Source organism: Anser cygnoides, chromosome 2 (genome assembly GCF_040182565.1).
Source record: "Anser cygnoides isolate HZ-2024a breed goose chromosome 2, Taihu_goose_T2T_genome, whole genome shotgun sequence".
Classification (NCBI taxonomy): domain Eukaryota; kingdom Metazoa; phylum Chordata; class Aves; order Anseriformes; family Anatidae; genus Anser; species Anser cygnoides.
Genome location: NC_089874.1, coordinates 142,870,190 through 142,895,359, shown reverse-complemented (window position 1 = coordinate 142,895,359; position 25,170 = coordinate 142,870,190). Strand labels below are relative to the sequence as shown.

The window sequence follows — 25,170 nt, the reverse complement described above, 5'->3', positions numbered from 1 at the left end:
ATACCAATATTTAACAAAGTATATTTAATTATCATAAAGCAAAGACATTATTTTTAAGCCACTATCAAGGCTTTTTTCCAGGATTGTTTGGGGGGGGGGGGGGGGGCAGATTTGTTTGTTTCCTATCTTCATATATGTTTTTAAAATACAGCAGTTTTGCTCCCTCTTCTGGTTATATGCCAGAAACACATTAGAAATGAATACGATGCAGCTGGCCTGTTGGCCTATTCAGAACAGGCTTATTTTGAATATCTCCAAAGAGCAGCTCTACTGAATCACCTGTTTGGATAAGCACTGCAGGGTTACATTGACAGGACCGCTTCAAGGCAGGAGAAGGGTTGCAGAGAGCTTATGAGGGAGATGGAGATACCACACAATGATGTTTCTGTAAGACCCTGAGGCACAAAGCATTGGAGACTGGGAATCCAGCATCCTGGATAAGCTCTGCTGCTTTGCTATGTATTTGTTCTGCTCAGGTTCCTTTCCCCAGCATCCACACCTAGCCTGCTAGGACCAAACACTAGGCTAGGTGGATTTCTGGTCAGACCTGGTATGGTCCTCACGTTGTTATGAAAGGTAAGCAGAAAGAAAAGTCAAAATATCTCCAGAGTCTGATGATTAATTAGTTTAAATAAGGCACATTACAAGTAATGACCAACATAAACGTGGAGCAAAATGCAAGCTTTTGCTCAGCACCTCTCTTCTGTAGTGTCTACTCAAGTTCGCATTCCCCTGGGTATCAGTGAGTGCTCCATGCACACAAGGAAATGTGAACAGACTACAAATCCACCCAGCAAAGTGCAGGATGTAAGGTTTAATTTGGTTTATGGTTTTGGTTTTATTTTTCAGGCTATTCTGCACATATATTCCATGTATGTAAGCTCCTGAAACATGTAACGTAGAAGAGGAATTCATGAATAGAAATTCTTCATACAAATTCTGAAATGTAACAATGATTCAAACAAAATATTTCTTGATAGCTGGAATTAAATCATGTTTGCATCTCTGTCATAAACGTGTGACTATAGTATATATGACCAATCATTTTCTTCAGTGATCTTTTTCTAATAGTTTGATATAAACAACATGTTATTCCACTCTACTGGATATTTAAGCCCCTGGTTTGGATACTATTTCTTATGCTTTCTGGGCTATTATGATTTTAATGTGCTTCTTGGCAGGGCACAAGTGCACATGAGGAGCTGAGAAGTTTAGCTGCCTTCTTGTGATAAGGGGGAGCTGCCTGAGAAGCCTGAGCTAGCTTTAGAGTCCTTCACCAAAAAGCTGAAAAAGCTGGAAGAAGCCTTAGCTTCCTCTGCCTTTATTCAGGAGATTTTTCAAGTTGAGGTTCTTGCATTTGGTCTCATCCATGCTGGTTGGCTTTGGCCCTCCCTTATCATCAGAGACCCAGCAGGGACCAGGACTCTCAGCTGGTCCTGGCTATGGTCCTGGGCCCTGTCCTGCTTTCCTTGCACTGGGGGCTGTGGGACAGGGTGAGGGGATGACCTGCCTTGTGTCACCCCTGGTGCTCCACTCCTGGCTCTGGCTGAGCTGCCGGCATCTTATGGGTACTTTACTTCTGTTTTGTGTTCTTGTAGGGATTTTATTCCACCCTTTTTCCCAAAGCAAGGATTGCAGTTATGTGCTTTCCTACAACTAGAGCACCCTCAATAGCTCAATACCTTACTTAAACCTTACTTTGCCTGAACTAGAATTTAATTAAAATATAGTATTACTCTCCCTAAGTTCTCATAACACACACAAATTTGTTAGGTATACTCACAGCACACATTAAACATAATCAGTATCATTCTTCATACAAAATTCAGAAGCTGCCATGGTCTCTTAGCAAAGCCTGGATTCCATGGGCAGGGAAATAGAGAGCACGCAAGAGACTCATGGCTGTCATGTTTAGTAGTTCAGGCAAGGTGTAAGCCCCATTTCCAGGAATCCCACATGGTCTTAGATGGAAGAAGATGCTCAGGTCTGCCAGCAGGATGAGAGTCCCTTTGGCGTGACAGCAACATGCTTAGTTTTCAAAAAACACATGTATACACTAGTTCTGCAAGTTAATCTGGGATCACTTCTTTGACTGGGGTTCCCTTATTCTGCCTGGTTTGCACTATAGTCACCTAAATTCTTTAAATTGTGCCTAAACCATGCAGAAAGTCTGGAATTCGATTTTGTGAAATCTCAGTTCTAGCTCTTGGCATCTGGACTGCTCACAGCATGGTGGGGCTCCCACGCACTTGGAAACTGGAGTGCATGGAAAGGGCACAACTTGGTGACTTGGGTCTTGTCTTGGTATAGACTCAACAAACAAATAGGCTCCAGACACTTCTGAACTTGGGAGATAAAAACTTAGAAGCATTCCTGATTCCCATAATATAGACAAAATTGTTGTGTAAATATGAAAAATATTCTAAAGAATGAGGGAACTGATAATCCAAAAGGCTTCAAATTCTGCTTCAGTAACTACAGCATCTTTAATGCACCTGAAATTAAGGCAGTAGAAATCAAGCAGAAATACCAGGAGCTTTCTCTTGCAAACACAAATGATCAAAAGGTGTTGTACAAAACACATGAAAAAAAAATAATACAAAAGACCTGAGGGAGAATTTAAGAGAGAGTATTTTTTTGTAATAAATATTTGAAATCAAATATTAGGCACAAATCACTCCTCTGGACTGAAAGAGCTCTGGAGAAGGATGTTCTAAACCACAAAATGTATTAAAGCATCTTTAAAACAGGTTAGTAAGATTCAGTTTTATCATGCAAAGTACCTCTTTCAAGCTTTCTCTATAAAAATTGTTTTGTTGATGGAGTGGAAGATAAAGCAAGAACAAAATCAGCTTTAGTCCGACTTAGCAACTCATTACTTGTGTGTCAACCCAGACAAGTCAGCAACAAAAGCCTCCAACTTTATCAGAGTTAGAATTTGGATCTTAAAATTATAACTCACAGAACTATCTGGTAATAACAATGAAGTATGTTTATGGCAGCTGACTTCCAGCTTTTGAATTCACTCAGAACTACATTGGCACAGCCTCCAGAGTTTGAGAGATGACCCCCTGCATTGCTCTACGGACTGCACCCGTTCTGCAAATGCACCTCATACAGTCTGTCTGCACTGGGTGAGAGGAAGAGTAAAATAAGCAGCATATTAAAAATGGTGTTTCCCACAACAGAGTGAACCATCACAGGCAAAACTGAATCCTCTCTCTCCCTGGTACCTATATTCTCCCTGCTACATTATTCTAGCAAAGAGAAAGCTAGGAATAGCCCAAAAGAGTCTAACTGGGACTGCCCTCTGCATGGCCTCCTGATAGAGATGGAATTGTAAGAATGAATATCCAGACTTTAATAAAGCCAAGGCACTGTCTAGACGGTGTTTCATTCACTGGTAGAAGATATTGATGAGATAAAAGTTTAAATGTATTTAGCTTTAGAAGTACCTGGATAAATCATAACACATTCCTTCAAAATTGTCACAGCAATTTAGCAGCATGAACTCAAAACTGCCAAGTAAGCTGTGGTTGTTCATTGCAACTTTCATGTTCTATTTTTAGGTAATAAATCTGTATCTCCGTGTCAACATTTCAGTGCTTGGTATTAAGCTTATTTCTATAGCATTTGGAATAGAATATCAAACATAATAAGAACTAAACAATAGAGATGATTGCTAATAGTATGAGACTTTCTCTACCAGGAACTAAAATGGTCCAGCTTTCCTCTGATTAGCAAAAATGTGCCAAACTTGTAAAATATATATCCAAAAGAGGTAACAGCATATAGCCCTGGTAATACATGGAAGACAATGCAGACAATTTTGTAGACGTCTGTGAAATGCACTTGGTCTCTTAGGGCAAGGCAGACTGGGAATACCTAAATGAGCAAAAGTACAAAAACTACCCACCTGTTCTAAATAGATAGCACAATCACATACCTATGTGGTGTAAACTACATACTCAATAACCGTAAAAACAATCTTTCTGGAACTTTTGATTCTAAGAAAGATTTTAAAACCACAGTTGAACATACTTATTCTAAGAGCAAGAAGAGCAACACATTAAAATGGAACATACACGGAGTTACTAATTTTGAACTAGTAGAACTACAGAACACACACACATGCAGCAAAAACTAGGTAAATGAAAACACCCACAATTCACCAACAATACCATCACAACTTGCCTTTTCTCCCATTAACAGGTGGGTTTTGATGTTTTTCCTCATAATCTTTATAACATTAAAAACAGACAATGATGATTAACAATAGGAACAGATACGATGATGAATAATGTAACTAATATTTTGCAATACACACAAATATTTTGCAAACTATGTTAGCAAAATTCCATGCGTTATGCTTGAATTAACACAAAACACACAGAGTGAACAGTACACACACAAGTGAACAACACACACTTAGAGACAGAATCACCACAAAAGCAAGAAAAATGTACACTGCACTATAATGTAAAAAAGGGAAGGCTTAAAGGCCACTTTTGATGCTTTACTGCAAACTACAATTAAAGAAAAAATCCTGCTTTCTAGCTGCCAACTTTTCAAACTCTAGTATCCAGATTTCTGAACCAGTAACGAGTCCTATCACAGTAATTATTTCTGGCTTTAAGAGGGAAACAGCGATTCATATTTTCTTCCATTAAATACCAATGGAAGCAGAATCCAGGTCATAGGACTCCAAATAAACTGTGATTGAAGCAGTTATATTGTTAAGTAGGGACGGGATTTTAGACATTGGTAACTTTTCCTACCAGCTAGTGCAAGATGAGTATTTTTGCTCAGCTTATTATTTCTTTGGGCCTGCTGGAGCACCTGATTCTCTCCACATAACTGCAGTAATAACTGCACCACATTATCCTTCTCTGGGCTGTGCTCCTTGGTTTTGAGGCTGGTACCACACTTTTTTTTTTTTAACCACAATTTTAGACAGCTAAATTTAGCATTGATCTAACCCCAAATATTTACAACCAGAAAAGCTACTCTGTGCTGCTCTTCCACATCCATCACAGTTGGTGTAATGTCACAGAAAGTTATCAAAAGGGATAACAAATTATTTCTGAGAAAATATTTAGCTTGAAGAGTAAACCAGATGTGATCTATTAACAGTGCATGTAAATGCACATTTAAGTTATTATGATTCTTCCTTTGAGAAAGAAAATAATCTAAGAGCAGAAAAAAAGAAGATAGATGAAAAAATCTTTAGATCTCTGCAGGGCTGTGTGTTTTCTGAAATTTGAATGTAAAGTTGTATATTTTAATCACATGGTATTTGAGTTCAAAAAATATTTGCATCTATTTGATTTGATCATCAGCTCTTATCATACTAACTTCCTTTGTCTACTGATTGAAGTGTCTTCCAAGCTCGATGAGAGACATTATGCAAAATATTCTAAGTACTTCAATGCAATGCTATTTGTTCAGCATCATCAGTCCACCTACACAAACTAAAGAAGTGTCACAGTACAATAATATTTACTTCCTTGCCTGCCAAAAGTATAAATGAAAAGTAGAGGGTTACACGTCTAAGGGGTGTACACCCAGATCTGGCTAAGGCTGTAACCTTACCATAGTGACAGAGTAGAGTACTTTCAAAAAGAGGGAGAAAAAAAAGTTAACTTCTTTTTGCAAGTTGAACTATTTTATGTATTTACGAACTGGTAAATAAACTATGCTATGGATTTTTAATTTAATATATTTACAAGTTGGCTGGCAAAGCTTCCCTACATGCTCATGGGAAATATTACTAAAGGAGATAGGCACTTGTGGTCAGACAGACCTGCCTCGACCTCTGATTCCTGCACTCCAATAGGCTTGTTTTCTTCATCTCCTGCTGCATTTGTATAAGCAAGGTATGACGGGGGAAAAAAGCAAGACAAAAACATGCATGCTTTGTTACAAGCTTGTCGAATAAAAGATAAACATCAAACAAAAGACATCCACAACAACATACAAACCCTCAATCTGTGACATACATTATTTTCTGTGAATTAAAGATTGAATGAATCCTTTTGCTATTTTTCATAAATATTTCTGGTTTACTCCATTGAGTTTCTTCTGAAAGTAATGATGGTCATATGCCATCCTTAATAACCCAATTTCTTAATGAATTATTGAAACATCAGAAAGCAGACAATAAATACCAAAGCAGAGAAAGCAGACATATATTGATATATAGTTGGTTCACAAGCATCTACTTTGGTTTAGTTTTTCTATCAATAGAAGACAGGCCTACATTCTCAAAGAGCATATTTAAAGCTATGTATAAATCCTAAGCAAGTGGGTACCTTAATATGTGCTGAAGAAACAATGCAAATGTTTCCCCAGCTTGGAAAAAAAAAATCTCGATTTGCCAGATAATAGGATTCTCACTTGGATTTCGAAGTGGTTAGAATTCAGAAAGACAGGTGCTTCTCAATCAGTACAACGGTGAAGGTATATGTATATGATTAAAGATATAAACAACACAAACACACTTCTTTACCTCATTAATTAAGAAACAAAATTTTCTTTTGTGACAAAACTCATCTAATACCAGGATAACAATCATAATGACACAGAAAAGTGTTGCAGTGAATAACTGGTGTACTGTAAGGCTGCTTTCATTTAAATGTCAGTTATTAAGCATTTTTTTGATATGATGCAATGTACTGTACTTTTTCAAGGTTTAGATTATGATTACTTATTGATTTTTTGTACTCTTTTTCCAGATTTTTTTTACAGTTCTCTCATTACTTGTATAGGTCTAAGTGCAACTACACAGTTCATTGAATTATTTGACTTTAGGTTTAGCAAGCAGTTTTAAAATTATGATTGCATGCTAGTTCTAACTGGTTATTGCTAATAAGGAGAAAGATTTAGGTAATAATCAATGCCAATGCAATGGAAACTAATGTCTACATAGCTTTCTGTTTTGTAATTCTGTGATAAAATTGTGATATTTAAATTCCAACCAAAATTGTATCTGTTCCATACTGTAAAATATTCAGCAGGGACACCATGCCTACAGTCAACCTTTTCTCATTGAGAAAAAAATCACGTATAAAAGGCGTGTCAAAGACTTTTAACGAAATTGGTTCGAGGAGAATTGAACTAAAATGGTTTTGGCTTGTTGGTACCCTAACACATAAATAAACCATGGCTGTCATGAGCACAGCTGTATGACTGTTTGCTCATTTTTCTTTATGCCAATATTAGCATCAGACCTAGAAGTTAAGACCTTCAAATGGCATGAAGAGACAGGTTTTTAATTCCTCCCTTTGCCAATACATGAGAATACTATGAACCATTACTTCCTTTGAAAGGTATGAACCTTTCAAGTAAGCCATGTGTTATGGGTAACATTTCCTCAAGTTTTTCAATGAAACTGTACTAATGCAAATAAAATATTTGAAAAGTCCTCAGAATAATTAGGGGCTGAACTCTACTGCCTCTCAGGAGATTGAACTACGCATCCACAAGTAAAACCCAAAGGTACAAAGGTTTATTTTTGCAAATTCCTAGCAGAAATAAAAAAATGAGGTATTCCTGCATTATCAGAAGGCAGCCATTCCTCTTTGCTGTCAAACATACATAATGCGAGAGTTACCCCGTGCAAGAATGAAAGTGTCTAACACCACACAGTCAGTACCACAGAAATACATGCACAAAAAGATGGGTGGAAATATTTATATCTGTGGTTTTTGAATTCTGCTGATTGACTACAAGTTCCCAGCCAAGCTTAAGTTAGTCCAAGTTCCTATCCAATATGATGCATATGTGATCAATCATGTTCTACAACACAAACTACCAGTATGACAAATATTTTTAAAAACCTGTGAAAGCGCAGCTGACAGAATATGATGGAAGTGTGACCAGTGTAGATAGAGGTTCTCTGCAACTTCATTATAATAATCTTTCTCTACATCCCATCAAGCTATGTTAGGGTGCTGAAAAATACAGAATGAAATTCCTTCTTATGTTGCAAAATTATGTCCATTTAGTGGGAAATTATGCTCCGAATGAGACAAAACAGTAAATAGTAGTTGTGTTTTCCTAACCATCAGAGTATCTCAGTAACTCACATTCCATTCTGCCTGAATTGTGACAACTGTGACAAGTTGATAGTACAGCTACTTCCATTTAAAGCCTTGAAATTGTATCTGAGTGAGAGGAAAAAAATGGAGTTATGGCTGACAGCTATCCCTGATTAAAGCTAATCAACTACCCTTGTTAATTCCATTTGTAGATAATTTTATTCTGGAATAAGACCACCCATACCTGAAATTAAGAGAGGACAGTTAATCAGTATTAATGTCAGCTTTAATGGTCTCTGAAATAACTTCCTCATAACACCAGATTATTATGAGATCATGTAATTAAAGTCTGTACCACAGAGCATAAATAGAAGGGCAAATTCTGGCTGAGCTCTACTGTCTGCTGATTTTCTCAGCACTTCATTTTTATACTTTAAGGTTTTATTACAGTTGTTTGGCCTGACAATCTTCTAGGTTTTTGGTTGGATGAATGGTGTGTTCTTGTGTGTTTTTTATTTTTTTTTATTTTTTTTATTTTTTGGTAGGGATGAAGAAGGAAAGAGCTATATTTATTCTTAAGAAGTAGAAGGAAAAATCTGTTAGGAAAAAATACTCCCTATTTGGTTAGTAATCAACAGTAAATCAAAAGGGTTAATATTGAATATTTTCAAGACCACTTTATAGTGTTCTATTTTAATTAGCAGCAAGCAGTCCTTGAGTTCACCCTTCTACCAAGATGAGGAAGAATAAAGGAATATAATATAGAAACAAACAAGGGGAAAAAGATCTTGCTAATTCTTAAAGAATTATAAATATTCCAGTATTCATTTATGGTCTATAGTATGGATAACACAGAACCTTTAAGAGGCATATAATGATTTAAATGCTAAAACCAGGTACTATTTAACACTCGTTTTTCTACAAATGTTGATTATAAACAAGACATAAGTAGCTCTAGCATAACTTAAAAACATGCATTAAGTTCAACTAACAAGAGTCCTCTGGCATCTTGTTAGTGGAAATCTGGTAAAACATTAAGTGGCACCAGACCAGAACAATTTTCCATTCGTCTAACATGAAAATATACTACATGAAGAAGTTAGAAGCAAAAGTAAAATTGCCTAGATGCTCATGGAACGTTCTAGCTAGTTAAGATAACAATGTACATTTCAGAGATACCCAGTCTCTCTTTCAGCAGGTAAATCTGATACTTGAAGCAATGCAGCTGCAGGAAGCTAAGGAACTAGTCAAAATTTCATGACCATGAAAGATTGCAAATGCAACATAGCTAGTCATATCTGGATGTTCTCCTGGTGAGTATGTGGGGGATTGAGAAGGCGGCAGGTAAGTCAGTGTTCTACCGCTAGGAATGGTCGTTCATAGCTACTCAGATAGATTTCATAAAAACAAACTTCTGTGGCTGTTCTGGAGTTTAGAAGTAAGTGGAACAAGAATCTACAACCACATAACACAGTTCACTGAACTAAATATCAAGCCAATTTCTTTTAATGCTGATCCTAATCGGTAAGGCAGTTACCCACAGTTTTTCTTCCTGTAGATTCCTTCCCTTCCAGTTCTAATCACATAAATGTAAGCAAGGCATATTCCACCTTATACTGAGTGCTACACAAGAACAAAATTGCAAATATCTCCATTCTTCCTACCTGAGTACCAGCACTTGCACTACATTTTAAGAAATGTTATGCAATTGCCACCTTGTAACAGATTATTCAAATTTATACAAATTAAATGTGGATACTGTAGGAGTTACAGAGGTTTTTCTTTTTCTTCTACAAAACTTAAATGCCTTCTAACTCCTGTTTATCTATAACCTATCTTTAATTAATTCCTTTCATCAGTATATTTTTAACTTAATCTAGTCCTTGATTTCAAATTACAGAAATGTTAGCCTTCACAGCGTGTTTCCATGCAATATAAAATCTCTCATTTAAGTCAACTATATGCTTCTATGGGAACAGAAAGGACTACTTCTCCAAGACAATGGCATTTTCCAGTACAGTCATACAAACTTCCATTATTGTGGCAACTCTTTTGATTACCTGCAGGTCTTATAATACGACATAAAAATCTACTCATATGTCTACAAAGTTTTCAGGTTTACTTAATGATTTATTTGTTAAATAATAACATAAGTCCACCCATTCAACTATAGTCAGTGTTTTTGATTCTACTAAATTTCAGTTTTTATTACTGGCACTTCAACTGCTGAAAATAACTTTTTGTAAAATGCAATTCTCCGGAGTCAAAAATTACTATTAATCGTAATTACATTCTGCCTTTGCCATAAGTTAGGTAATCTGCTGTTCTTGTAGAGGTTATTCCTTTTAAAGAAATTGATTACTTCCCTTCAAGAAAAGGATTAGAAAATCCTAAAGAAGAATAGAAAAAGCCTCAAAATAGAATTAGATTGTAATTAGAATATGAGCTCTTAATTCATGATAGAAAATTACATAGAAGACTGTGTGATAGCTGGATAACTATGGATTGTATTTTTAACTCAGTATTTCCCACCTCTATACATGCAAAATTCAATACGAAATTTGTCTAGGTACTGTGGCTTGAGTCTCTGGTGACACTTTGATGAAAACTCCAGTATCTGTGGATTTCACAATTTTCCAAAGCCCAGATTTTCCAAAAAGACCAATTTGGACAGAATTACAGGAAAATACTACTTTATCTTCAAGTAAAAACAGAGTTTCAGCAGTACTTACCAGAGCAAACAATCTAGCAATCCTATAAAAAAATGATTATTTTATTGTATTTACTATTTTTCTCACTATGGAACCTATGATGTAAGTGAGACTGCTACCCTCTCCAATCAAACACAGTAAAAATATGCAGTACTTCACAATTGCTGCCCCAGAGAGCTCACAGTCTACATAGATATGCTAAGCAAAGTGCAAGGAAAAGTGGTAAATCATGAAAGTGTATATAGCAATGACAGCAAACATCAGGTGATTAGATGTGATTATTTCCTCACACACCTGGACTGTATTTCATGTAAGCATTTCACAGCACATAAGACGACGGAGAAACGAATATACTAGGGTGATGATCTGAGAAGACAGAGTTTTCTTGTCATGAAGTTTTGCTTCCAAAATGGAAATAAGCACCATAAACATTTTAAATACTAAATTAAAAAGTCTGATGAAATATACAGTTATACTACATATAGACCCTCAGTGGTATAACAAAGGACTGCAATTGATATCTTATGGCTTGTTAAGCAAATTAAATGGCTTCAATTGTACAAAATACAGAGGGATTTAATTTTATGTGAAAGTGTTATCACTTTTTTGAACGACTATCTTGATTCAATTAATTTTTGCTCCTATATACTTTAAAAAATACCGAGTAATTCAGCTACTGTATAAAACCACATTTGCATTAAAAACCATAGTTCTGATACAATGCATGGTTAACATCCAATATGTCAAACAGCCTCAAATGCTTAAATTTCCTGAAGTACCTGAAGTGCTAATCCTGAAAAGATAGATACATATGTAGGTTAACTGGCTTCAATAGAACTTGAAATACTCTTATTTGCTGCATTGTAAATCCCTGGTATTTAAAAATAAGCATATATCTAGGTACTTTTTAATGATGGTTGTATTTAGATAATATTATTATCTTTTTTCAAGGAGAATCCTGTAAAAATTATGAGCCATGGGTCTGAATATAAAAAAGACTAAATAATTACCACAACATTTCTGGCTATGTCTATGCAATCAAGTAACATCAATTGCAGTTGGGTTTATTTTTCCCTATATAACCTCTTAAAAAGGCTTTCAGGTGAAAAACAAACCCTCCTTTATGTACAGACCTTCAAAAGGTTCTATCTCCTTGTCTCCATTGTCTAGGGAAAGTAATAAAAAAAAAGAAAAAAGGGAACCAAAGCACAGGGGTTAAAAACAACGTAAGATTTATAAAAGATACAATATACATGTTTAGAAGGATTAAAAACAAAAACAAAAAAAAGAGTGTATTTGAATGTATGTCCATTTAGACTGATTTTGCACAGCACATCTAATTATCAGATGTGGAAGGGTGAAAATGCATTTGCTATCAAAAACATGTCTATAGTCCTCTTTTTCTAAACATTTTGGAAGATGTCTCCACTGACCGGTGCTTTTATGAGACATTAAAGATCAGCACAATTACGGCATCAATAAACCATAAATCATGAAATACCTTGCTGGCCTTCCCTATTTTAAAGATTATTACCTCTTTTCTTGCTCTTCCTGTTTCAAAGTGAGGAGGTTTTACATTAGTACTCTGTAACACACTCCATGTGAGTCCAAAAGTGATCAACTATGTTCCTAATTCCCAAAAGAGCAAGAGTTTTCTCACTAAACAACATATAAAAGATCATTTCCTGTGCCTGTTGAAGTTAGTGACAAAGCATCTCTTGAGTTCAAAAGGAACAGGATCATGTTAATAGTTAGTTCATCTTGGTTCATATTGTTGACGACTACTGTAATGCTGATGATTTCAGTCAAGAATATTGTAGATGTTAAAATATAATAAAAGGAGATACAGTACAAAATACAATACTACTATCAAATCCTAGTTCTGTACACAGAAACTCAAGAGCTTTCAAATGTAATGATCAAAGAAAAATAAGAAACATATTTGACCTCCATGAGCAATTTTGCAATGTCATTAAGGAGAAAACCATACACTTACTTCTCTCCAACGTCCCTTTTGGTGGGAGCTGTGGTAACTGCCTGCCCCTTCGCCCTACTACTGGAGTACTTGATGGACTTGTCTGAACAGACCCAGTTCGAGGATGTGACCTATGAGACACATATCAAAACAAACCATAGCAATTAAATGACAAATTCATCCTTAAATACCTTGAAGAACTGATAAAAGTGCTAATTAGGTTTTAGATCACTTGGGACCCTTGCAGTCCCACAGTGAAAGTATTAACTCTTTTCATTAAAAAAAAAAAAAAGACAAAAAAGATTGAAAAGAGAAATCTCTCTCTGAAAAGAAAAAAAGACAAAACCAAACCAAACTAAGGCTAAACACCCATAAGCTGCTTGTTTGCACAGTCAAGCCAGAAAATGTATTGTATGTACATTTATGTGCACATGGAAATAATACCCGCATGCACATACAATTACCCACAGACCAAATTCAATAATCTTTCCTCAGTTTGTATTTGGTTAAATTCCCATTGAGTGGCAAAGAGATTACAGGAATTTGAATAAACAAAATAAGTAATAAACTGAGCAAAGACACTGGGATTTGACTCTAAATCTCACTGGGGATTTGATGTTACTATCTCTCACTTTCAGAAAGCAAAAGAACGTATTCTGCAGCTCTAAAATAAGGAGAGGCTTAGTGAATATCTATCTCCTAGACCAAAATGTACTCATCTTTTTATTGAATTATGTTTACCCTCAGAGTAATGTATAGACATCTGCAAAGTGTCAGTCAGTAAAGGTAAAGTACTCAAACAGGAACAATACAGACTATGGCACAGTAAAATGTAGTCAGAAAAAAAATGGTGGTTAAAATGGTAGTTAAAACACAAAGTTAGTACAGTTCATTTGAAGAAACATTTTTGTAAAAAAAATAGTTTCATTTGATGTTATGATGGTTGTTCCATAAGCGATGTCTGATGAACACAAATAATTTCTCATTCTGTAAGAGAAAATTATGATAATTATGAGGTGTTTCATGTAGGAAACTATCCAGGATTCCTGATCAATGAGAAATCACAAACAAATGTAGTTAAATACTGTTAGTAAACAATTTACAATGGCAGCCACACCATTATATCCAGAATAGAATATAAATAGTGTGTTGGCACTGACAGGGTTAGTATCTATAGCTACTAGTGATCAGCTAAGGATGAGAGGCAATACCAATTAGCTACTGGGAAAATAAAATGGTGAGCTGGTGGGGCAGAAGGGGATTAGTCTGATTGATTTGTCTGTTTCACCTCGGTAAGGCAGGTGAAGGAGGGGCAGATCTTCCAGTCATTAATGAAGGCATCGACCTGATGAGGTTTGAGTCAGGACGCTCTGTGGATCGGGAGCGGGAGTTGGTCCGCTCTAGCATAGGACGTTGCTCTGTTGATCTGGATCTTTGATATGGCTGTCTATCTGCTGCTTCACAATTCCTGTAATGTTAGTCAAAAAGCAGCTCAGTTGACTTTTCTATTAATTATAAAATATGCTGCATGATACTGGTTTGGAGAAAATAATTTTGTTATCTACATTTTCTTTGGCAAATTTTCTGAGTTCGCTTCTTGATAACATACAGTTTTTTTTAAACATGTATGCATTGGCTTACTCAAATTCTTGATAAATGGGCTGAAATGTTTCCAATGTCTCAGTAATGACTATCTATGCAATAGTCTGTTTCCTGACAATTTCTGGGTAAAAATATTGTTTTTCTGTTTAATAATACATCAGCCTTGGATGCTAGGGAGTTGTTTAGTTGTGCATTTTAATTGAGCATTTCTACTCACATTAATAGATTTTTACAGACTCCATTACCTTCAGAGGTAGCACTCTTTAACAGTAGTTTGTAGGAAAGTCCACAGCAAATTTGGTCACATTCCAGACGTTGTAATTAATATGTAGCACTGTTAACTGCATTACTAGACTGAGGACATTTGTTAAAATATTGGCTAGGCCATAGCCATGGATTTATACGCAGTACTTGGAATACAGTCAGATGAGGATCTACAACACCATTAGTACTTGCAGAGGTTCCTCCAACTACAGAAATTTGGGGTTATAATTAAAAATAAGTAAAAAATATATTAAAAAAAATCTAACCTTCTGCCTAAAGAACAGTGTCAAAACAGCAATGAAAAAGGTCAGCAACAGATGCAACAGGAAGAAGACTGAACAAAAAAAAGGAATTTCTGGATCAACCGTTCTGATCTCCTACTATCACAGGCAATTAACCAGTTGTTACTTTCAGAAATTAATCAAGCCTAACCTTTCTTCACAATGTAATTTTTCTATTTGCAAGGAGTAATAATGGCTAGCAATATGCTAAAATATGTAAAATCAAGATAATTTTAAAAGTAAAATCCATATCCTGATGAAGCTGCTTATTAACTTCATACTCCTTCCAGTTCTGCGAGAGTAACTGAACAGCAACAGAGTACACATTGTGAACCTACACCTGTTAGGTCTTTTTTTTCAGCTCAGTCATCCATCTTACAATGAAGTCTGTTAATACAAAGAGTGACTGGATGGTGATTACATGTAACAAGAAGCCAAACTTTAATTAGTATCAAAAATGAGAGAGACACACCGCAGCCCCATTACGTATGAAGAGTCTTATGTCATTAACAGTATTTTATTTCTAAGACTATATTGAGGCAGAATATAGTTTTCTCCAGGGTGGCTAACTTTGCTGAATGGGTCAGCGTTCATTAAAACAAATGTCTCCTTGTGCCTTCCACGAGGTAACAAGTGGATTCCTTGAGAGCAACGAGGAACGGCCACAGACAGGTTCAGAATAATACCATTCACCAAGAACCTACATCTAGAAGCTCCTAACAAGCACACACACCACACTGAGAAACATAATGGCAACTGTAAGCTCAGGCACTAAAAGGTCAGAGAAAAAGTATAATGAGCCTGGCACAAAACCACAAAAAAATTACCTCACTTCTTCTTCTATCAGTTCTGATTCTGAATGGGACGCTTCATCAGCAAAAACATCCACTGTCTCGCTTCTTTTACGTTGTGGGCAAACAAAGAAACACAACCTTAGCTTTGATATGAACGTTGCTTAGTTTAAGGTAACTGTTTAATACAGTTTTCAGTGCTACAGAAGGTGAGAAAGCTGTCACCCATCTGCATGGTGGTTAAAAAAAAATAACTTTTTGACTATGGGAATAAATTCTAAGAAAAACAATTCCTGAATTCAGCATAATTACAGAAGACAACATGACCAAGGTCCAGACAGCCCACCCCTACTTTATGTACCCACACGTTAGAAAATCAGTGAGCTGACAGAGACTTTTTTTTCTCCTTTTGGGCTCCCACCAAAAGTAGGTTTCATTCCATTTTCTATTTCTCTCCCCGTCCCAACAGCAGGTAGGACACACAGGAACAGGTGAGTAGCAACCACGACTCATGCAAACACTTCATGAGAAATTAAGCCTCTTTCATTTGTTACTCCTAAGGCTTCATTCTCTTTATCTGTTAATAAGAAATAGCTTTTAGGATGCTAGGAATCTGACTCATTGCCTCTTTTAGAAGGCACAAAGACATTTTGACCATTAGAGCCAATACTAATGACTTAGTGGGGTTGTTTGTATTCCGGAGAGCATCATGGGGCCACTATATCTAACCTCTGTGCTCACAGGCAAAGGCCTCAGAAATTTCATATTCGATAGTTACTGTAAGTAGCCCATTTGCTGCAATCTGCAGCTGGCATTTACTTCAGGTAGAAAAACAACTAGGAGTTTCCAGAAGGGAAAGAGAGCACAGATTTTGGCAGCGAACCTTTTCCTTTTAGATCAAGCTTTGGCACCACTGCTGTTTTTGTAGATCAAAGGATTTGAAGACTATGCTTAATCTTGAGGTTCAGCTGAGGTGTTACCTTCACATTGTAGGTTTACAAGATGCAAACCTCTCCATACCCACAGTAGCAAATGGAGAGCTATATAAGCGTGACAACCTTCCACTTGAGAACATCACTGTGTGGTTTTTTGATCATACACATACAGAGAACAATTCAATAGACACATTACGGTCTAGAGTGAAACAGGCATATTCTTTGTCCTAACATTTTTTCTTATCCTTTTCACAGTAGAAATGTGCTTTAAGATCCAGGTCTTCAGAGAAGAACTGTCCCTTTTACAGAAAAAATACCACTCCAATAATCAGCTTGGACAGTTATTGCTCCTCACCTACTACAATATACAACCACGCATTAACACTGCAGTTAAGCCATAGGCATGGAGAGGGAGTTTTTAAGACATCTCAGTGAATGAAAAACAGATGTTCGTGACTTTTCAGGTAACATTCTTGAGTGCTTATGGTCCCAAGTTATCTAGATGAAACTTTCCTCTAGTCTGACTAGAGGACATAAAATGGCCAACTCTAGTCATAAAATATGAATTACTGATTTTTAAAGAGGGAAACATAATAGTTAAGGTATTCAACAACTACATAATATTTTAATGTATGTGACAGCTTTTTATCTTTGCCAACAGGCTTGTCATTATAAAAAACAAAATTCATTAAATGTCAAATAGCGACCTCTTCCTCTTAGTATTGTTTGACATAACATCCTTCTTTCTACCTTTGCTAAGGAAATCATGCATGGCAGGAGGCCTACTCCTCTGTCAAAATCTACAAGACTTGTGGGCATAACTCTCACAAAAACGGAAGAGCAGAGCAGTGTCTACTTTTTAACCAAGCACATCTATCACTCTGAAACTGTTTGAGCTCTCTGTAAGCCACCATGCAGAAAAGCTCTGTGAGTATTTAAATTTAAATTTTATATTCCAAACCCATCCAAACTAGAATTAGAATTCCACCATACCCAAGTAGCACCGTAAATTCTTGTAACTAAAATATCTAACCAAAGATGCTACAACATTTAATACTAACTATTAACTACTGATTAATGTGCATTGTTTTACACTCATATTCTGGAAACTGCAAAATATAATTATTTTCCCAATGCAGAAAGTAACCACTTCTGATTTTTAATTTTTCAGATTTGTTACTTTTATTAACAAATAAAAAAGAGAATTTTCAACAAATGAATGCATTCACTGATCTAGACTCATGTAGCCTTACAAAAGATTAGTATTTTTCCATAGTAAGCAATCGTAAGAGCTTACAACACAAATACTTTCTTTTTTTCCCCAAAATAACTGAAAGCTTATCTGAAATCCCATGTATAACACCCTTTTACTGTGTTCAAGACTAAAAAAGTAGGCTATGAGATCATGCCAATCAAAATTTTACAAGTACTAGGTTGTTCTTGTAACAAAAAGCTGAAGAAATAAAAATAGAACTGTTGTAGAATTACAATACACTATAATTCAGCTCCTAGCACATCTTTTTTTCATCTAGAAACACTGAGCACAGAACAAGAAAAATACAGTAATACATTTACTAATGATCATAATTTCAAACTCCAGCTAATATATAATGGTAATACCTGTCAGTGTCTGTGGATGGTTGCTGGATTTCAATCCTTGGACATGTTATTCTTCTACTAGCTATAGGGACTTTGCTGTTTAGTCACAGACACAAGATCCTCTGTTAGCATAACATAAATAAGCATGTCTACAAACAACTGAGATTTCTAGTACCAAGCAAATTTAAATTTGAGTCACAAGTACTGTAATGGAAAACGGGAAGGAGCAGTACACTGCCAAAATACTGAGATAAATTGGTGACTGGTTAGCCTCACCAAATCAATCATCCATACCTACAAAGGAACTTAATATAAAATTATGTGTGCTATAGTTTTTAAAAGTCAGAAATGTAATGCTTTTAAATACTCTCACAAAATAAACAAAAGCAGAAGGTGAAGCAAGCTGCAGTAACATTCAAACATATTTCTATATACATACACACACACACACATGCAGACACATTCACGCACACCACACTGGTTTATATAACTACAGGTATATTTACATGACAGTCACAGGAATGACTACACTGTAGCACGCCATTATCTGAGCTACTTTTCTAATAGCTAATGCAGCTAAGCAGACAGAGCAGAGCACTCGGCTGTGATCCCAGGCATACTGTGCTCTACACTGCTACGTGCAGGCAGCTACAGCTACAGAAACTCAGTTGCTTACAGCTTGCTTAGGTATATGTATATGGCACTGCAGTCATTTTTGTGATTCTGTTGTAGACATATTTAATCATACTAACATGTGATAGCATGATACAATTGCTAAAATGCTCAAAGAAAGCACATACAGCTACATCTATAGAGATTTACTCTCTGTGATGCATCTTCTCATCAACAGATTTTAAGGTAGTTTACTGACAAATAGCAAAGGCCTTTCTGTAGAGAGTTAGCCACATAGTTTTTAAGAGGTCCCTTCCAACCCAAATTACTTTATGATTCTGTGGATGCAGCCAGAGGGTTATGCTACCTATTACAATCAAATATCAATAAAACCAGTTGTCACAGGTGCTATTTGTAACTGCATTAAAATGTCAGAAAATACTGCAAATGAGCTAATAACAGTAGTTTAACTTAACTGGTTAACTTTCAGTAGTTTAAGAATCAGTTTCCAGTATTTTACTCAAAGGTAATTTCTCAAAAACTGAACCTTCAAGGTTAGCATTTCCTTACACTGAGGTGGACCAAAGAATGCAAGCAACATTTATGTCGCCTTATGTCTTACTGATTTATTTAGCTTGTCCTGTTAAATTTCTCATATTAATATTTATTCATATTTTTATTCTATGCTTAAAATATGAAATGTATGCAGGTGTTCTTTCAATATTAATTTAAAAGTCTGAGAGATTTAAGTAGAGTTATGCTATAATATATTAAATGTTTGGTTTTACACAATTGTTCCTGGTACTTATAAAATATTTTCTCATCTATATAGCCAGTTGCCTTTTATAATACTTCGTCTTTTACCAACTATTTCCAACTGTTAGCGCCTTTAACAAAAACACTCAGCTGACACAAATTAAAGAATCGCATGGCAGGAACAGATATCTGCATCTCCCTAAGATGATTCACTGAAGATTATGATAAACATGATTAACATTCAAAAGCTGCAAACACAAAATTCTCAGAGAGAGATGAAATTCTCTTCCTCCCCAGCCCCTGCCCAGCTCAATTCTGTAACTGAATATGCTTATGCAACTCTCTCTAGGATAACCAACTAAATTTTAATGAAAGTATTAGAAATATTCCAAAGTACAAGTGTTCCAGCTTTTTAACTTTCTTACACGTTTTTTCCCCATTTTGGAATAAAAAATTTCACCCACTCAACTTGAATGTGTGATCATAATGTATGAAGACTGACACAAACACTCAAGGGTTCTAATGAACATATTGTTCATGACTGAAGAGTAAGTGGTATATAAGACAACTCATAGAGCGGCATTTCCCACTAAGGCTTGAATGTTCAAATGCAGAGAGAGCACTTAGACTATAGACTAATGAAGTGAATTAGATGTAGGCTCAAAATCAAGCGTGTACCTAAATATGCCCTCGTACTGTGCAGGACTAAATACCAAATTTGCAAAGCATTTGTCCTTGGTAGTTTGTGTTGGTTTTTTTTTTTCCATATCTTAAATCAAACTTGAGCTGTACAAGTTGTAGTTGGTCTCTTTTTTTTAGTTAACATTTTAGAAGATCAATAATGTGGCAGACATTTAATTAATAAAATATCTCAAACTATGCTTAATAGTACATATCCATGTTTATTTATCCTCTTAACTTCTCGCAGTAGACCTGTAAGTCTGACCTCAATGAAGTCAACAAGACTTTTGTGACTTGATGAGAACAGGATTTCAATCAGATCATTCCAAGATAAGCAGTTATATAATTCTTTGTTATCTTTAAAGCTCTTAAATCATGAAAGAGCAAAATATCATACTGTTACCATTAAAGGTGTTCAGTAAATCTATTGATATGAACAGAATCTGATCCATTTCAGTCGTCCTTATTCTATTAAAGTATGTTCTATGCCTTATGGTGTACTTAAAAGTCATATTGATTTGCAACAAATGTTCTTGTCCTTTCTTTCTTTTTTCACAGCTTTTGGAGATAAATTTAAATTGGGACAGAGAGTACTAAAAATAAGTTCCTTTTCCAATTACAAATCTGATTTTTTCTCAGATACTTACCTATGTTAGCATGTATACTGTACTAAATCCAAGACAAGTAAAGTAAGCTAAAACTATTTTAATGCAATTAGCACAAACAAATACAAAAGTCTTGTTTACACTAAGCACTTTTCAGCCTTCTTCAAATGCTGTCCATTTTCAGTATGCTTGTGCACTGTCCCAGGAAGAACTACTACACATGGCCCTTACTGTCAGCAAAAATAAAGCACATACTGAAAACACTTAAAATTGAAGAGCCAGCGAACAGTGGAACTCTGCCTCAAAGAGCTAGTGAAGAAATATCATCCCAATTCTCTATGGCTGCACTGATTTTATGCCAAAAGACCCTCATAAACCCATCCAGAAAGCAGAGAAATTTTCGTGAAAACGTTTTATGCCAATTCTTTTAGTTTCAATTTAACAGTCATTAACATTCTCCTTTACTTTCTGAATTCCTTATACAGAATTCCTGTATTAGTCAACATATATTGGACAAATATGAATTACAATTTTCTTTTAATAGTCTTAGGACTACAGGTGAACTGTAAGTAACCCCTTAGGTAATTCTTCTGTTCTCAATATAAAGCTGTTTTATACAGCTTGTTTTATTCAACTGAGTATAGCCTTACAGTCTTCCAATTATCTGTTTCAGGCACGTGACTGTATCTGCAAAGATATATATTCCCTTGTACAGCCACAGAAGAATAAATAGCATCATAGAATTCAAAGTAGGGTCAATATTAAACTTACTGATAAGCAAAAAATAAACCAATGCAAAGAATTAGTTCAATATTCATGGACAATTTACGTTATAATTTTTTTGCACAAAATTATAGCTTTTGAGATACCAATGCACAAAATTATTTTGCATAATTACACAATTACATAACAAATATTTTTGAGATACAGTTTTGTAACTCTTATTAGACTTCATCAAGGAAAAATTCCCAACAAATCAGTGGGAGCTTAACTCAAGAACTTTAGGATTTATCAGCAACTTGGACCCATACCATATGTTAGTTTTAGTCAGCCAAAATATGTCACTGGCATAGTCCAGCTCCTACTTAGAAGATATAGGAAGGCAGAAGGAAGCAAGCTCTGTGCACATTCACAAAGGAAATAAGTAAAAATAAAGAAGATAAATGTTGCAAGAGCAAGAAGAAAATGAGGGAGAAGCAGTAAAGTCAAAGAACTAATAGCATAACTTTCTGTAAAGAAAATCTGTGTGTTCCTTTGATCAGGAGCCAAGTACAGGTGGGGAGAACTGAAGAGTTTAATGTACACAGTGCTTTACATGGGTGATACATCAATCACATGGGGAGATAGGTTAGACAGCTAGAGCTAGGACTTTTCTAAATCTAAAAAGAATTAGGTCTCAAAGGCACATGCCCCAGCAGCGTGAATGTAGGCAGGTATTATCACTTAAAAAGCCCTTTTTCATTAAAGCAGCCCTTAACAGTGAGAACATATTTTAAATATAGTTCAAACATAATTAATGTTCTTTTTCTATCTGTAACTGAATAAAACAGCTTAATCTTGGTAAAAAAGACATAAATGTGCCTCGGTTCTGAGTCAAGAAAGCAAGAGATAAAGAAAAAATGTACTTATTAGGAATACATTTAGTACAATAATAAACGAATTCTTATTATAAAGATCAGAAATACATTTTAGCTACATCTGCAACACTACACTCTTTACTTACCCATAATTTTCAGCTGAACCATTGACTACATGATCTGCCCATGAACTTGCACCATTGTACCACCTTTACAATGCAGTTAAAATAAAGAAGTGTTATAAAGAAACATATGTATTATTAATAACACTCTAATTCATATGACACAACCACTTCTCAATAAAACGGGAAGCTTTCCAAATGTTTCCAAATCACTTTTTACATTTCCTACTTTCTCTTAGGTATGAAGAAAATAAAATCTTTTTAAATTAAAAAAACAAGCGCTGTATTTTTTATTTTTCCTGACTGAATTCTTAATATATTTTACCTTTATTCTTTTCAGCAGTTTAGTCATGAATTTCAGTTCCATAAAGCCTAACTGATCCTTAATCTTTTCTTACACAAAAATCTTCAAGTTTTCAATGGCTACTGAGTTTCTGGAATAACTAAGAACTAATTGTGGAGACATTCACAAAAATAACATTCTGTGTAGCAATAATGTAAAATACAGCTTTTAACTTCACACGCCTAACTTTTTCTAATTTATTCATTTTTCTATTTGCTTGCTTTTTATGGTTGTTTAAGAAGCAGAGGAAAACTCACTTCACTCAGATCAATGAAAACCAATTAAATTTAATACCTACATTATTCGTCTAGGTATTAAATATGGGCTACCTAAACATTTGTAGCTGCATTTCAACAAATAAGTTGAAGACAACATCAAAACTCATGTAGAAACATTTTATCTGAAAGTAGAGCCATGGAGAAAAGAAACAATGGGACAAAAATGACGTTTTGATATCAGACAACAAAGGATAATCTGTTTCAGCAGCTTTACCCCAGTATGTTAAGAATATATGCAAACCATCCAATATTTGGTCAAGGGGCTTCAACTGTGTACCTAGAGTTCCAGATTTTCAATGTCCTGCTTAGGTATAGCATTGGAACTGCAGTCATCCTACTGCTCAATGATTTCCACATGACAGTGGGTGAGAAGCAAGGCAGGGATTTTCAGAAAAGATCAAGGGATCATGGTGTGCCCAACTTGAATATAAGTCTTCCTTTGTTTGTACTGAACGTCCCAGCCAAACTCTGCAGGTTGAACTGTTTAATGGCTATTTTTTTTTTTTCCAGGAACCATAGCACGATACATGATTGGTTTCTTGCATAACTCCATTTTTTGCTAACTTCTCAGGTTTCAGAATCTCAATTTTTGCGATATATTCACAAATTACATGATCTCACACTTCCTGGTCATTATGTTGAAGGAAAACAGTATGAGGTGCAGTATATGTGAGTGTCGCTCAGCTGCTCTTGTTTCTTCTATCTCAAATTGGATGGCACTAGTAATGGCATTTTTGGCATAGTTTGTAGCCAGAATCACTGCCTGGATGAAAGATACTTTAGTTTAATTTAACTTAGATTAGATTTAGATTTAATTTAGTCTAAATTAGAATACAGTTGGAGAAGGACAGATGTATCTTTACACTTGCCCTGCTTGTGTAAAGTGAAACTTAAAACTTTAAACCTTAAAACTGAAGCCAGTGTCTCCAGTTAGCCAGCATTTTAGGTAACATTCTTCTGTAAAAGTGCTTTGTTATAGGCAGCATAAATAAACAAGAATGGCTTTAAAATTGCAGCTTAGGTTTTGTTAAATATGACTGCTTATAGCACCAAAATAAAATTCTTGCTATTAGTAAATAATCCTTGCTTTACCTGCTCCCATACTGTATAAAGACATCAGATATTGATTTAAAAATAGACAAAGAAATATAAAGGTCTAATTGTATAAAGGGATAGGAATATAAACTTGCTTCTTTCTTTGGATATCTTTCTTTTTGGACTTTTTGTCTCTCTTTAAACCTGAAATGTTATTATCAAATAACTACTTCCAGAGATACTCTGAAAGCTTTCAGATTACACTACAGATTTTAGTTATATTATGTTCTGTGTGATACACTATATGCTTATAAAAATTTAGGAAGAACAATAGTGCTCTTGGTTCCAGCACAGCAAGCACTCAGAATCAGGCTGAAGACTTTCAGTCATTTTTAAGTCAGTATGGGTATTAACATGTCAAAAGCAGAGGACTTTCTTAAGTCATTCAACATATTAGAAGAATGAAATTGACGATTCTAAATTTTCCTATAATCACTCTCTGTGACTGATAATGTTAGCCATTAGAAATATGCTTCAGTTAAGTGGGGAAAAGCCTTCAGTTATACCTAACTCCTATGCACTAATCAGTTTTCCTCCCACATCTTCCAATGAACTTTTTTTTTTTTTTTAAATAAGAGATACCCTTAAAAAAAGATTCAGAATGAAGGCAATAAAGGGCTAAAAGAAAATGAAGTACTTAAAGCTCTGGAGATTAGTTGGTCTGTATTTAATAAAATGCTGCCCATAGTGCACTATAAACTTAAGTATCAGTCTAGATGAATTAAAAATTTTAGACTACACTTCAAGACAAATGCATTACTCATCTTTATCTATTTTTATGATACGAATAAAAATACCTTTCAGGAGTATAGGTTGTGTCATCATAATATGTATTAGGCACTCTTCTCTCATGCCTAGTCCTCCTGAATATGAAATAAACAGCACAGGTATTTCAGATATTTTA

At 35.2% G+C, this 25,170-nt stretch overlaps 1 protein-coding gene across 1 annotated transcript in view; it reads right to left on the bottom strand.

Moving 5' to 3' along the window:
- The window catches only part of RIMS2 (regulating synaptic membrane exocytosis 2), a 469,801-nt gene that overhangs the window by 119,902 nt on the left and 324,729 nt on the right, over positions 1-25,170 (bottom strand). The window contains 5 exon segments of the mRNA XM_048068611.2: positions 11,884-11,916; positions 12,747-12,856; positions 14,014-14,193; positions 22,575-22,637; positions 25,064-25,129. Coding sequence (XP_047924568.2) covers positions 11,884-11,916; positions 12,747-12,856; positions 14,014-14,193; positions 22,575-22,637; positions 25,064-25,129 — 452 coding nt within the window.